Source organism: Cetorhinus maximus, chromosome X, assembly GCF_964194155.1.
Source record: "Cetorhinus maximus chromosome X, sCetMax3.hap1.1, whole genome shotgun sequence".
NCBI classification, from domain to species: domain Eukaryota; kingdom Metazoa; phylum Chordata; class Chondrichthyes; order Lamniformes; family Cetorhinidae; genus Cetorhinus; species Cetorhinus maximus.
Window position 1 is genome coordinate 14785118 of NC_135917.1, and position 14756 is coordinate 14799873.

At 43.6% G+C, this 14756-nt stretch overlaps 1 protein-coding gene across 1 annotated transcript in view; it reads left to right on the top strand.

The window, feature by feature from the left end:
* The window catches only part of smarcc2 (SWI/SNF related BAF chromatin remodeling complex subunit C2), a 145374-nt gene that overhangs the window by 43088 nt on the left and 87530 nt on the right, over positions 1 to 14756 (top strand). Inside the window, exon 7 of the mRNA XM_078534530.1 lies at positions 10587 to 10662. Coding sequence (XP_078390656.1) covers positions 10587 to 10662 — 76 coding nt within the window. The remainder of the gene's footprint in view (positions 1 to 10586; positions 10663 to 14756) is intronic.

Here is a 14756-nt window from a genome sequence, read left to right on the forward strand (position 1 = left end):
GATGGCTCCTGATTTGAAAAAACTGTGGATACAAGGAGGATTTGGAAAGGAAATGCCTTTGAGTGGACATCCTGGCTAAATGGGCTACTTCAGGACCGAGAGTCTTTTGCCATTGAACTGTTAAATATTCTGGCTAGTTACACATTTAGTTTAAGTGCCCAGATTTTCACAGCTTCTGGTGGCTATTCGGTAACTTGTAACAAATTTACATTAATGGATTGTTGTTGACAGAAAACACCCAATCTCTTACTGTTAATTGTACTGGGTCTCCAGTTCAACCTGAAAAGGGAGGGCTCGAATTCCTTGCTTTTTAGCTCCTGAACTTGTGGGTCTTTAGGTTTGACTTAAGGCAGTGACATGCAGAAAAGTAAATGATGGAGATACATTTATATAGATCGCAGGCTTCTATTTGAGTACCATTCCCCAGGGACCGCCTTATATAACATCTCTATATTACTACTCAGATATAAGCGCATGTTAAAACACTTTCCAAGGTACAAGAGAAACAGTAGATGCTAAATGGAAGCGGAAGAGAGAGAGAGTCAAAGTATTTATGGGGGAACCAAAAGCATTCTTGAAAAGTAGGTAACGTGGCACGAGGCTATAGGTATACTTTAAAGTGAGAATAAGGATCTTAAAAGTCCATATGCTGGGCCATGGGGAGCCAATGAGCCTGAGGAGGACTGAGATAATAGAAATCTGTAATGTTGTGTGGGGAACATTACAGGCTGTGTCATTCTGGATTAATTATAATTTATGGAGGTGGGGCGTTTGAGACATTGTAACACCCTTATTCAAAAAGGGAGGGAGACAAAAAACCGGTAACTTATAGGTCAGCTGGCTTAACATCTGTCATTGGGAAAATGTTAGGATCAATTATAAAGGATGTAATAGAGCATTTAGAATTGCAGAGTCAGCATGGTTTCATGAAGAGAAATCATGCCTGACAAATTTATTAGAATTATTTGAGGAGGTAACAAGCAGGATAGATAAAGGGGAACCAGTAGATGTAATATATTTGGATTTCCAAAAGGCATTCAATAAGGTGCTGCATGTAAGGCTACTTAATAAGATAAGAGCCCATGGCATTAGAATATATCAGCGTGGATGGAGGATTGGCTAACTAATAGAAGACAGAGAGTTGGGATAAGGGGGGCATTTTCAGGATGGCAACCTGTAACTAGTGGAGTGCCACAGGGATCAGTGCTGGGGCCTCAATTATTTACAATATCTATTAATGACTTAGATGAGGGAAGTGAATGTACTATCGCCAAGTTTGTGGATGACACAAAAATAGGTGGGAAGGTAACTGGTGTGGATGACACAAGGAGTCTACAGAGGGATATAGACAGGTTAAGTGATGGGCAAAAAAGTGGTAGATGGAATATAATGTGAGAAAATGTGAGGTTATGCACTTTGGCAGGAAGAATAGAGGAGCTGAATATTATTTAAATGGAGAAAGACTGCAGAAAGCTGCAGCACAGAGGGATTTGGGAGTGTGCATGAATCCCAAAAAGCTAGCATACAAGTTCAACAGGTAATAGGGAAGGCAAATGGAATGTTAGCCTTTATTTCAAAGGGAATGGAGTATAAAAATAGGCAAGTCTTGCTAAAACTATACAAGGGACAAGTTAGACCACACCCAGAACACCATGCACAGCTTTTGTCCCCTTATCTAAGGAAAGATATACTGGCATTGCAGGCAGTCCAGAGAAAGTTCACTAGGTTGATTCTGGGTATGGAGGGATTTTCTTATGAGGAGAGGTTGAGTTGGTTGGACCTATACTCATTGGAGTTTAGAAGAATGAGAGGCGACCTTTTTGAAACATATAAGATTCTTAGGGGGCTTGACAGGGTAGATGTGAGAGGTTGTTTTCCCTTGTGGGAGAGTCTAGGACCAGAGGGCATAATCTCAGAGTAAGAGGTCTCCCATTTAAAACAGAGATGAGGAGGAATTTCTTCTCTCAGAGGTTAGTGAATCTGTGGAATTCTTTACCGCAGAGGGCTGGAGAGGCTGGGTCGTTAAGTATATTCAAGGCTGAGATAGACAGATTTTTAATCAGTAAGGGAATCAAGGGTTATGGGGAAAAGGCAGGAAAGTAGAGTTGAGGCCATGATCACATTGAATGGCAGAGCAGACTCGATGGGCTGAATGGCCTACTTCAGCTCCTACATCTTATGGTCAAGTCTTGAGATGATGGAGGCATGGATTAGGGTCCAGACGGCAGAGAGGCTGGAGGCTGACAGTGTCATGGAGGTGGAAGAAAGTGGTAATGGTAATGTGTGAGGCTGACCAGTACACCAAGGTTCCACATTACTCAACTAAGCCTGAGTTGGAGCTGGGTGGAATAAGGGAGTTAAGACTACATGTGCTGAAAAGTGAGGGGAAGGGACTGAGGATGGAGTCCTAAAATACATCAGTTGTGACTGTGCAGGCAGAAGGCAAGGTGCAGTTAGCGGCAGTGTAGTGTTTTCACTGTGTTAGATAAGAGAGCGAGCACTGTCACAAAGGTGTGGTAGGAAAGATGGGAGCACAGTGTGAGACAACGACACATTCCACAACTTTGGAGAAAAAAGGAGGTTAAGTTTGCAGGGTAGTTGGAGAAGATGATGGTTGAGTTTTTTGAGGAGAGTATAAATAATGGTGGTTTTGATGGGGTCAGGTTGATGATGTCAACGTGCAGAAGAGGACGTGAAGTTGTGCAGTCGAGCTGGGATAGGAGGGGAGCAAGGGAGCAGATGATGGACTTTGTGTGAGTTGTTTAGTTGAGGAAAAGATGGGGCTGAGCTGTGATGTGTGGGATGAGTGAGGGCTCATTAGTGAGGAGGGATTGCGGGGAGTTGGAGAGTAATTGAGGGGCAGTTAAATGATGTAGATGTAGCTGTGTGGATGACTTCACTATTGGACGTGAATTTAATTAACTCCGCAAACTTGATGTGCAAGACGAGCATGAAAGTTGAGTGGGAGAAAATCTGAGGTGATGGTTGACAGTGAAAAAGAGGAATTTGGAGTTATTTCTGCACTGCCCGAGAGGAAGAATATGCAAAGCTAGAGACAGAAGGCAGGGGAGTGAATTGCTCCTTCAGAGAACCACCACAGACATGATGGGCCGAAAAGCCACCTTCTGTGCTGTAACCATTCGATTATTCCACGATTCTACATTAGTTGTAACAACCACGGAATCAGATCTGCATCCCATGCATACCGCCACTAAATTGCAATACATTAAAAGGGCACACAAAGCAGACTTCAGATAACATGGAGCCAAGAAGATACATTCATGTTCATCAGTCTCTCCAAATAATTCAATTATCGTGGTGATGCGGTCTACTTAAGCTCTTTAATCACTTTATTACTGTAAGCAGTGACTAATCAACATATCCCAGATCCTTAAGACACAGATGACCCATTCCTTCAGCTTCTCAACCTTGCCAAACTATCCCTGTTCAGCAGAACTGAAAACTTTTCTAACCCATCGTGTGCGAATCCCACAAACAGCCCAAGATTTTGAGATGCAGGGATAGTGTGAACCCACATTCCTACAGCAACAAGTCAAGCTGCAACAACTTTATTTTATTCATTTACAGTTGTGGGTGTCGCTGGCTAGGCCAGCATTTATTGCCCATCCCTAATTGCCCCTTGAGAAAGTGTTAGTGAGCCACCGCCTTAACTAAAAGTGTGTGACTTGCTAGACATTTCAGAAGGCAATTAAGAGTCAACCACATTATATGCGTCTGGATTCATATGTAGGCCAGACCCGGTAAGGACAGCACATTTCCTTTCCCAAAGGACATTAGTGAACAAAATGGGTTTCTACGACAACTTTTTAAAATTCATTCATGGGATGTGGGCGTCGCTGGCTAGGCCAGTATTTATTGCCCATCCCTAATTGCCCTTGAGAAGGTGGTGGTGAGCTGCCTTCTTGAACCGCTGCAGCCCATGTGGTGTAGGTACACCCACAGTGCTGTTAGGGAGGGAGTTCCAGGATTTTGACCCAGTGACAGTGAAGGAACGGTGATATATTCCCAAGTCAGGATGGTGAGTGGCTTGGAGAGGAACTTCCAGGTGTTAGTCTTGCCATCTATCCCTTGTCCTTCTAGATGTAAGTGGTCATGGGTTTGGAAGGTGCTGTCAAAGGAGGCTTGGTGAGTTGCTGCAGTGCATCTTGTAGATGGTACACTCTGCTGCTACTGTGTGTCAGTGGTGGAGGGAGTGAATTTTTGTGGATGTGGTGCCAGTCAAGCGGGGCTGCTTTGTCCTGGATGGTGTCGAGCTTCTTGAGTGTTGTGGGAGCTGCACTCATCCAGGCAAGTGGGGAGTATTCCATCACACTCCTGACTTGTGCCTTGTAGACAGTGGACCGGCTTTGGGGAGTCAGGAGGTGGGCTACTTGTTGCACTTGTAGCCACAGTATTCATATGGCTGGCCCAGTTCAGTTTCTTGTCAATGGTAACCCCCCAGGATATTGATAGTGGGGGATTCAGTGATGGTAATGCCGTAGAACATCATAGGGTGGTGGTTGGATTCTCTCTTGTTGGAGATGGTCATTGCCTGACACTTGTGTGGCGCAAATGTTACTTGCCACTTGTCTGCCCAAGTCTGGATATTGTCCAGGTCTTGTTGCATTTGGACATGGACTGCTTCAGTATCTAAGGAGTCGCAAATGGTGCTGAACATTGTGCAATCATCAGCAAACATTCCCGCTTCTGACCTTATGATGGAGGGAAGGTCATTGATGAAGCAGCTGAAAATGGTTAGGCCCAGGACACTACCCTGAGGAACTCCAGCAGTGATGTCCTGGAGCTGAGATGACTGACCTCCAACAACCACAACCAACTTCCTTTGTGCTAAGCATGACTCCAACCAGCGGAGAATTTTCCCCCTGATTCCCATTGACTCCAGTTTTGCTGGGGCTCCTTGATGCCACACTCGGGAAAATGCGGCCTTGATGTCAAGGGCAGTCACTCTCACCTCACCTTGGGAGTTCAGCTCTTTTGTCCATGTTTGAACCAAGGCTGTAATGAGGTCAGGAGCTGAGTGGCCCTGGCAGAACTCAAACTGGGTGTCAATGAGCAGGTTATTGCTAAGCAAGTGCCGCTTGATAGCACTGTTGATGACCCCTTCCATCACTTTACTGATGATCGAGAGTTGACTGATGGGGCACTAATTGGCCGGGTTGGATTTGTCCTGCTTTTTGTGTATAGGACATACCTGGGCAATTTTCCACATAGCCGGGTAGATGCCAGTGTTGTAGCTGTACTGGAACAGCTTGGGTAGGGGCGCGGCAAGTTCTGGAGCACAAGTCTTCAGTACTATTGCCAGAATATTGTCAGGGCCCATAGCCTTTGCAATTTCCAGTGCCTTCAGCCGTTTCTTGATATTATGTGGAGTGAATCGAATTGGCTGAAGACTGGCATCTGTGATGCTGGGGACCTCCGGAGGAGGAGGCTGAGATGGATCATCCACTCGGCACTTCTGGCTGAAGATTGTAGCAAATGCCTTATCTTTTGCACTGATGTGCTGGGCTCCCCCATCATTGAGGATGGGGATATTTGTGGAGCCTCCTCCTCCAGTGAGTTGTTTAATTGTCCACCGCCATTCACGACTGGATGTGGCAGGACTGCAGAGCTTAGATCTGATCCGTTGGTTGTGGGATCGCTTAGCTCTGTCTATCACTTGCTGCTTATGCTGTTTAGCACGCAAGTAGTCCTGTGTTATACCAGGTTGACACCTCATTTTTAGGTATGCCTGGTGCTGCCCCTGGCATGCCCTCCTGCACTCTTCATTGAACCAGGGTTGATCCCCTGGCTTGATGGTAATGGTAGAGTGGGGGATATGCCGGGTCATGAGGTTACAGATTGTGTTCGAGTACAATTCTTCTGCTGCTGATGGCCCACAGCGTCTCATGGATGCCCAGCCTTGAGTTGCTAGATCTATTTGAAATCTAGCACCGTGGTAGTGCCACACAACACGATGGAGGTAATCCTTAATATGAAGGAAGGACTTCGTCTCCACAACAACTGTGTGATGGTCACTCCTACCGATACTGTCATGGACAGGTGCACTTGTGGCAGGCAGGTTGGTGAGGATGAGGTCAAGTATTTTTTTCCCTTTTGTTTGTTCCCTCACCACCTGCCGCAGACCCAGTTTAGCAGCTATGTCCTTTAGGACATGGCCAGCTTGGTCAGTAGTGGTGCTACCGAGCCACTCTTGGTGATGGACATTGAAGTTCCCCACCCAGAGTACATTCTGTGCCCTTGCCACCCTCAGTGCTTCCTCCAAGTGGTGTTCAACATGGAGGGGCACTGATTCATCAGCTGAGGGAGGGTGGTACGTGGTAATCAGCAGGAGGTTTCCTTGCCCATGTTTGATCTGATGCCCTGAGACTTCATGAGGTCCAGAGTCGATGTTGAGGACTCCCAGGGCCATACCCTCCCGACTGTATACCACTGTGCCGCCACCTCTGCTGGGTCTGTCCTGCCGGTGGGACAGGACATACCCAGGGATGGTGATGGTGGTACCTGGGACGTTATCTGTAAGGTATGATTCCGTGAAGATGACTATGTCAGGCTGCTGCTTGACTAGTCTGTGAGACAGCTCTCCCAATTTTGGCACTAGCCCCCGGATGTTAGTAAGGAAGGCTTTGCCGAGTCAACAGGTATGAGATTGTCGTTGCTGTTTCCGGTACCTAGGTCGATACTGGGTCCGTCCAGTTTCATTCCTTTTTTGTGACTTTGTAGCAGTTTATTACAACTGAGTGGCTTGCTAGGACATTTCAGAGGGCATTTAAGAGTCAATCACATTGCTGTGGGTCTGGAGTCACATGTAGGCCAGACCAGGTAAGGACGACAGATTTCCTTCCCTAAAGGGCATTAGTGAACCAGATGGGTTTTTACAACAATCGCCAATGGTTTCATGGTCACCATCAGACTTTTAATTCCAGATTTTTATTCAATTCAAATCCCACCATCTGCCCTGGCAGGATTTAAACCCAGGTCCCCAGAGCATTTCTCTAGGTCCCTGTATCACTGGTCCAGCGACAATACCACCGTGCCATCACCTCCGCCAGTCATGTAATCATTACTGTTACTAGCTTTTTATCCCAGATTTATTTAATTTATTGAATTTGAATTCCCCAGCAGCTGTGAGATTTGAACTCATATCTGCGGATCATTGGTCCAGGCCTCTGGATTACTAATCTAGTAAAATAATAGCTATGCTATTGTACCTGCCAAAAAATAACTACAAACCACAATGCTCAAACTTAAACATTGAGCATAGAAATACTTAGCAGATATAAATAGTTGTAAACAGGATCGCCTAACAATTTTGGTATTTAGTGAATGGAGTTACATAATGCGAATAACAGAGGTTGTAAGACCAACTCAACATAGCACCGTAATTTAACATGAACTGAATTACTGACTGTTAGATCAGTGCCTGAGACTTGTACAACTTGGTGAGATTAATTTATGATTAACTCCTTAAGTTAACAGCATTAGATAGCTCGTCTGTTGGATAGAATGAAGTCCATGTGCTGGTGGCTAGCGATGTTTCCAGAACTTATACAGTCCTCATCCTGCTGTTGAGTTGATCTTCCTCCCCTGGGACAACAGTGCTAGTTCCTGGAACATTGAGTTGATGGACCATTTCAATGGCAGAGTTCTGGCTGAATCTTCCTTGCGCACAAGTGATGGTATCTAAGTTAGCTAGCTTTACTCTTGGCTTAAATAAAACAGAAAATGCTGCAAAAACTCAGCTGAAGCTCTGAGGAAGAGTCATACGGACTCGAAAGGTTAACTTTGTTTCTCTCTCCATGGATCCTGCCAGACCTACTGAGTTTTTCCAGCATTTTCTGTTTTTATTTCAGATTTCCAGAATCCGCAGTATTTTGCTTTTTTCACTCGTGGTTTCCTTGATCTCAGACAACTTGGACATTTAAGTGATACACTTATCTCTGCCAGTAACTGGTTACTATGGCCATACAATCTGATTTACATAACTTTTTACCCTCAGTCCTGAATATACTTTGCACTTGTAAAGGTTCCCTTTTACATCGTCATGGGAAAGGTTGCTCAGAGAAAAATAGAGAAAATTTGCAAAGTAAACAAAGCGTGCCTAAAGAGAGTCAGACAATCTGTTACAAGGTGTGCCAAATGCCGTGTTATATCCCTTAAATTCAGAGAAACCCCTTTCCATTTAGTTGACCACCCTGAGTGACACTTGTCAAAAAAGTTCGCCTCTTTTGGTGTCAATCACTTCTAACAGTCGTGTAAAGAAAGATCCTGTTTAAGAAGGGAGTGAGGCAAAAGACGGGAAATTACAGGCCGATTAGCCTGACCTCGGTCGTTGGTAAGATTTTAGAGTCCATTATTAAGGATGAGATTTCAGAATACTTGGAAGTGCATGGTAAAATCGGGCAAAGTCAGCATGGTTTCATCAAGGGGAGGTCATGCCTGACAAATCTGTTCGAATTCTTTGAGGAGGTAACGAGTAGGTTAGACAAAGGAGAGCCAATGGATGTTATCTATTTGGACTTCCAGAAGGCCTTTGACAAGGTGCCGCACAGTAAGATAAGAGCCCATGGTGTGAGAGGCAAGGTACTAGCATGGATAGAAGATTGGCTGTCTGGCAGGAGGCAGAGAGTGGGGATAAGGGGGTCCTTCTCAGGATGGCGGCCGGTGACTAGTGGAGTTCCGCAGGGGTCAGTGTTGGGACCACAACTTTTCACTTTATACATTAATGATCTAGATGAAGGAACTGAGGGCATTCTGGCTAAGTTTGCAGATGATACAAAGATAGGTGGAGGGACAGGTAGTATTGAGGAGGCGGGGAGGCTGCAAAAGGATTTGGACAGGTTAGAAGAATGGGCAAAGAAGTGGCAGATGGAATACAACATGGGGAAGTGTGAAGTCATGCACTTTGGTAGGAAGAATAGAGGCATAGACTATATTCTAAATGGGGAGAGAATTCAGAAATCTGGAGTGCAAAAGGACTTGGGAGTCCTAGTCCAGGATTCTCTTAAGGTTAACTTCCAGGTTGAGTCAGTAGTTAGGAAGGCAAATGCAATGTTGGCATTTATTTTGAGAGGACTAGAATATAAAAGCAGGGATGTGCTGCTGAGGCTTTATAAGGCTCTGGTCAGACCACATTTAGAATATTGTGAGCAATTTTGGGTTCCGTATCTCAGGAAGGATGTGCTGGCCCTGGAGAGGGTCCAGAGGAGGTTCACGAGAATGATCCCAGGAATGAAAGGCTTAACATATGAGGAACGTTTGAGGACTCTGGGTCTATACTCGATGAGTTTAGAAGGATGAGGGGGGATCTGATTGAAACTTACAGAATACTGAAAGGCCTGGATAGAGTGGATGTGGGGAAGACTAGGACCCGAGGGCACAGCCTCAGAGTAAAGGGAAGACCTTTTAGAACAGAGATGAGGAGAAACTTCTTTAGCCCGAGAGTGGTGAATCTATGGAATTCATTGCCACAGAATTGCCAATGAAGGTCATTGAGTATATTTAAGACCGAAATAGATAGGTTCTTGATTGGTAAGGGGATCAAAGGTTACGGGGAGAAGGCGGGAGAATGGGGTTGAGAAACTTATCAGCCATGATTGAATGGTGGAGCAGACTCGATGGGCCGAATGGCCTAATTTCTGCTTCTATGTCTTATGGTCTTATGATCCCTAAGTTAATGAGAGATTGTTGCTTAGTGCCAAGTTCTACTTTTGCTCCCTTAAATTCTCCGTCTTTTAACAAAGGCTCCTATCTTGGACCAGATAAGGTCTGACTATGTCCTACTAACGAGCCTATCCTGAGTACAGGATTCAGTTGGCCTTTTGGCATTGGTAAAGAATGTTTTATTTAAATAAGCATCTTTGTGATTTTAATTAATTTTGATTTCACAATATTAAGTTTGACCACTGATTTTACTTTCGTAGACACCTTTAAGCTGGAACTCCATTTTGAGAACACGTTTCAGGCAGTTTACTGGGCATTTCCCCAACAACAACTGAAGCCATGGATGATATTTCTCTGTTTGCCTTATCACCTGAGCACTTCGCCAGTGATGAGAGTATCCTTGTACAGCAGCACCTCCTTTGTAATATCTCACTTTGCTGTTAAAGTATCATTTATTTCTTCTCGAGGCTGCTAAACACTACTTCAAACACTCGCCTCATCCAAGCATGACATTTTAGAGAACACAAGCGCATCTCAGTTAATCCCACGATGTCCCTTGTCTGCAAAATCTTACTTGAATTGCTGTTTCAATTATGAAATTAATCTTAAACAAGTTGTGCTATCAAAATATGTAAATTGGCCAAAGCTTTGGGGCTGATTTTCGTTCTTTACAGAAACTCATGTAACTTAGACAAGGAGCAGAAAATCGTTTTTTTTATATTTATCAGGAACATTGTTCGGAGCAGCAGTCTAGAGGCTGGAACTGAGAAGTTTTAATGCCTTGCTAACATTTTGTTAAGGAGTAATAATACTATTGCAAAGAATTTGTAAGTGATAATATTAGCACTGTGGCCAAGTATACTGTATTGTGGTGTTGAAATTCCATCTGTGTTGCGTCCCTCTAGTTATGATACATGGATCCCAGCCAGTGAGATTGAAGCAGCAGTCGAAGACCCTCCACCAACTGAGCGACCCAGGAAGGTTTGCATATTCATAATTCCTGATATATTAAAATGTTCACATTTATAACATTGCTTAAGTGGGAATTCAAAAGATTTGCCAGATACATTTCCTGTTCATGTATCGACATTGCTGTGTCTGAAAATATTGAACCATTTTGGATATTCAATAACAAATTACCTTGGAAACTGAGCATGGGTAAATTAGAATGAAAATCTGTTTATTTTGGCGCTTAAGCCATATCCAAAACTTAGAAAGGCCTGTTTTATTTAATCAGCGTAAACTGCTGTTATAATAATACTGGGCTCTCTGAATACAGCATCCCCCACCCATGACCCTGAGTCACCAAGAGTCACTGCAGCCTCTTACCCACCCCTCTCAGGATCCCAAATCCCCATCAACCTCTGCAACCCCATCTCCTGGTCTCAAGGTGATTGCATTCCTATTGACATGGCTGGTGTTGTCTTTCCTGGAGGTAGATATCATGGAGCTGGTAGGTACCATTGAGATCTGCTTGGTGTGTTACTACAGTGCACCCTGCATTGATTGGAATCTTCCAAAATTTCCTAGATTCTGGAAAGGTCCCAACGGATTGGAAAACCCCAAATGTAGCACCTCTATTCAAGAAAGGAGGGAGATGGAAAGCAGGAAACCATAGGCCAGTTAGCCTAACATCTGTCATTGGGAAAATGCTAGAATCCATTCTTAAGGAGGTCGTAGCAGGGCATTTAGAAAATCATAATACAATCAGGCAGAGTCAACACGGTGTTGTGCAAGAGAAAACGTGTTTGATAAATGTATTTAGAGTCCTTTGAGGATGTAACAAGTAGGGTGGATAAAAGGGAACCAGCAGATGTAGTGTATTTGGATTTCCAAAAGGCATTCAATAAGGTGCCACATAAGTGCTTACTGCACGAGTTAAGAGCTCATGGTGTTGGGGATAATATGGATAGATTTGCCTAACTAACAAGAAACAGAAAGTCAGGATAAATGGATCATTTTCAAGCTGGCAAACTGTAACTAATGGAGTGCCTTGAGGATTAGTGCTGGGGCCTCAACTATTTACAATCTGTATTAATGACTTGGATGAAGGGGCTGACTGTATTGTAACCAAATTTGCGGCTGATATAAAGATAAAAGAGGAAAACAAATTTTGGGGAGAATGCAAAGAGTCTGCACAGGGACATAGATAGGATAAGTGAATGGGTAAAAATTTGACAGGTGCAGTATAATGTTGGAAAATGTGAGATTGTCCACTTGGTAGGAAGAATAGAAAAGCAGAATATTATTTAAATGGAGAGAGACTGCAGAATGCTACAGTACAGGGGGATTTGGGTGCCCTTGTACATGAATCACCAATAGTTAGCTCACAGGTACAGCAAGTAATTAGGAAGGCAAATGAAATGTTGGCCTTTATTGCAAGGGGGATGGAGTATAAAAGTAGGGAAGTCTTGCTACAACTGTACAGAGCATTGGTGAGACCACACCTACAGTACTGTGTACAGTTTTGATCTCCGTATTTAAGGAGGGATATACTTGCATTGGAAGCAGTTCAGAGAAGGTTCACTCGGCTGATTCCTGGGATGAAGGGGGTTGTCTTATGAGGAAAGGCTGAGCAGGTTGGGCCTATACTTATTGGCGTTTAGAAGAATGAGAGGTGATCTTATTGAAACATATAGAATTGAGGGGGCTTGGCAGGGTAGATGCTGAGAGGATATTTCCCCTCATGGGGGAATCTAGAACTAGGGGGCACAGTTTCAAAATAAGGGGTCTCCCATTGAAGACAGAGATGAGGAGGAATGTCTTCTCAGAGGGTCGTTAGTCTTTGGAATTCACTTCCCTGGAGAGCAGTCCCCAGAGAACAATGGAAGCTGGGTCATCGAACATATCCAAGGCTGAGTTATATAGATTTTTGATCTACAAGTGAGTCGGTGGTTATGGGGTTAGGTATGAAAAAAGTCAAGTTAAGGCTGCAACCAGATCAGCCATGATCTTATTGAATGGTGGAGCAGGCTCGAAGGATCAAATGGTGTACTCCTGCTCCTATTTCTTTGATCTTATGAACACACTGCAACCAATGGGGTAACTTTGTTAGTACAAGGTGGAATAAGTACGATAGCAAGAAAGGATCTTGGATCGGAAAATGTAGAATCCATATGGGTGGGGGTAAGAAATAACAAGGGAAAGAAGACACTGGTGGGAGTAGTCTATAGGCCCCCTGACAGTAGCTATACTGTAGGACAGAAAATAAATCAGGAGACAATGAGGGCATGTAAAAAAGGCAGCACATTAGTTATGGGTGACTTTAATCTTCATGTAGATTGTGAAAATCAAATTGGCAGAGGTAGACACGATCAAGAATTCATAGAGTGTATTCGGGACAGTTTCCTAGAACAATATATTGTGAATCCAACTAGTGATCAGGCTATTTTGGATCTGGTAATGTGTAATGAGGCAGGTTTAATAAATGATCTCAGAGTAAAGGATCCCCTCGGAAACAGTGACCATAACATGGTAGAATTTAGCATTCAGTTTGAGAGTGAGAAACTTGGGTCAGAAACAACTGTGCTAAACTTGAATAAGGGTAATTACAAAGGAATGAGGACAGAGTTGGCTGGAGTGGACTGGGAAAGGAGTTTAGCAGAAAAGACGGTTAATGAACAATGGCAGATGTTTAAGAAAATAGTTCATGACTCTCAATAAAGATATATCCCAGTGAGGAAGAAGGATTCAAGGAAGGGGATAAACCAACCATGGCTAACCAAGGAAGTTAAGGATAATATCAAATTGAAATAAATAACATACAATGTGGCAAAGATTAGTGGTAAGCCAGAGGATTGGGAAAGTTTTAAAAACCAACAAAAGATGACCAAAAAAACAATAAAGAGAAAGAAAATAAACTTAGAGGGTAAACTAGCAAGTAATTTAAAAACGGACAGTAAGAGCTTCTTTAAATATATAAAAAGGGAGAGAGAGAGAGGCCAAAGTGAACATAGGCCCCTTAGAGAATGAGGCTGGGGAAATAATAATGGGGAACCAGGAAATGGCAGAGGAGTTGAATAAATACTTTGATTCAGTCTTCACGGTAGAAGATACTAATAGCATTCCAAAAATACTAAATAATCAAGTGGCAAAAGGGAGGGAAACTAATGGGGCGAAAGGCCGATAAGCCCCCTGGACCTGATGGATTGTATCCTAGGATATTAAAGGAAGTAGCTACAGAGATAGTGGATGCACTGATAGTAATCTTCCAAGAATCCTTAGATCCTGGAAAAGTCCCAGAGGATTGAAGAACAGTCAATGTAACACCCTCATTCAAAAGGGGAGGGAGACAAAAAACAGGTACCTATTGGCCAGTTAACTTAGCATCTGTCATTGGGAAAATGTTGGGGTCTATTATAAAGGTTGTAATAGCAGAGCATTTAGAAATACATAATCTAATCAAGCAGAGTCAGCATGGCTTCATGGAGGGGAAATCATGCCTGACAAATTTATTAGAATTCTTTGAGAAAGTAACAAGCAGGATAGATAAAGGAGAACCAGTAGATGTAATATATTTGGATTTCCAAAAGGCATTCGATAAGGTACCGCACAAAAGGCTACTTAATAAGATAAGAGCCCATGGTGTTGGGGTTGGTATATTAGCATGGGTAGAGGATTGGCTAACTAATAGAAGACAGAGAGTTGGGGCAAGGGGGCATTTTCAGGATGGCAACCTGTAACTAGTGGAGTGCCACAGGGATCAGTGTTGGGGCCTCAGTTATATATTAATGACTTGGACGAGGGAAGTGAATGTACTATCGCCAAGTTTGCAGGTGACACAAAAATAGGTGGGAAGGCAAGTGGTGAGGATGACACAAGGAGTCTACAGAGGGATGTAAACAGGTTAAGTGAGTGGGCAAAAACTTGGCAGATGGAATATAATGTGGGAAAGTTTGAGGTTAGGTATTTTGGCAGGAGCCAAATATTATTTAAATGGAGAAGGACTGCAGAAAGCTGCAGCACAGAGGGATTTGGGAGTCCTTGTGCATGAATCACAGAAAGCTAATGTACCAGTTCAGCAGGTAATAGGGAAGGCAAATGGAATGCGGCCTTTATTTCAAAGGGAATGGAGT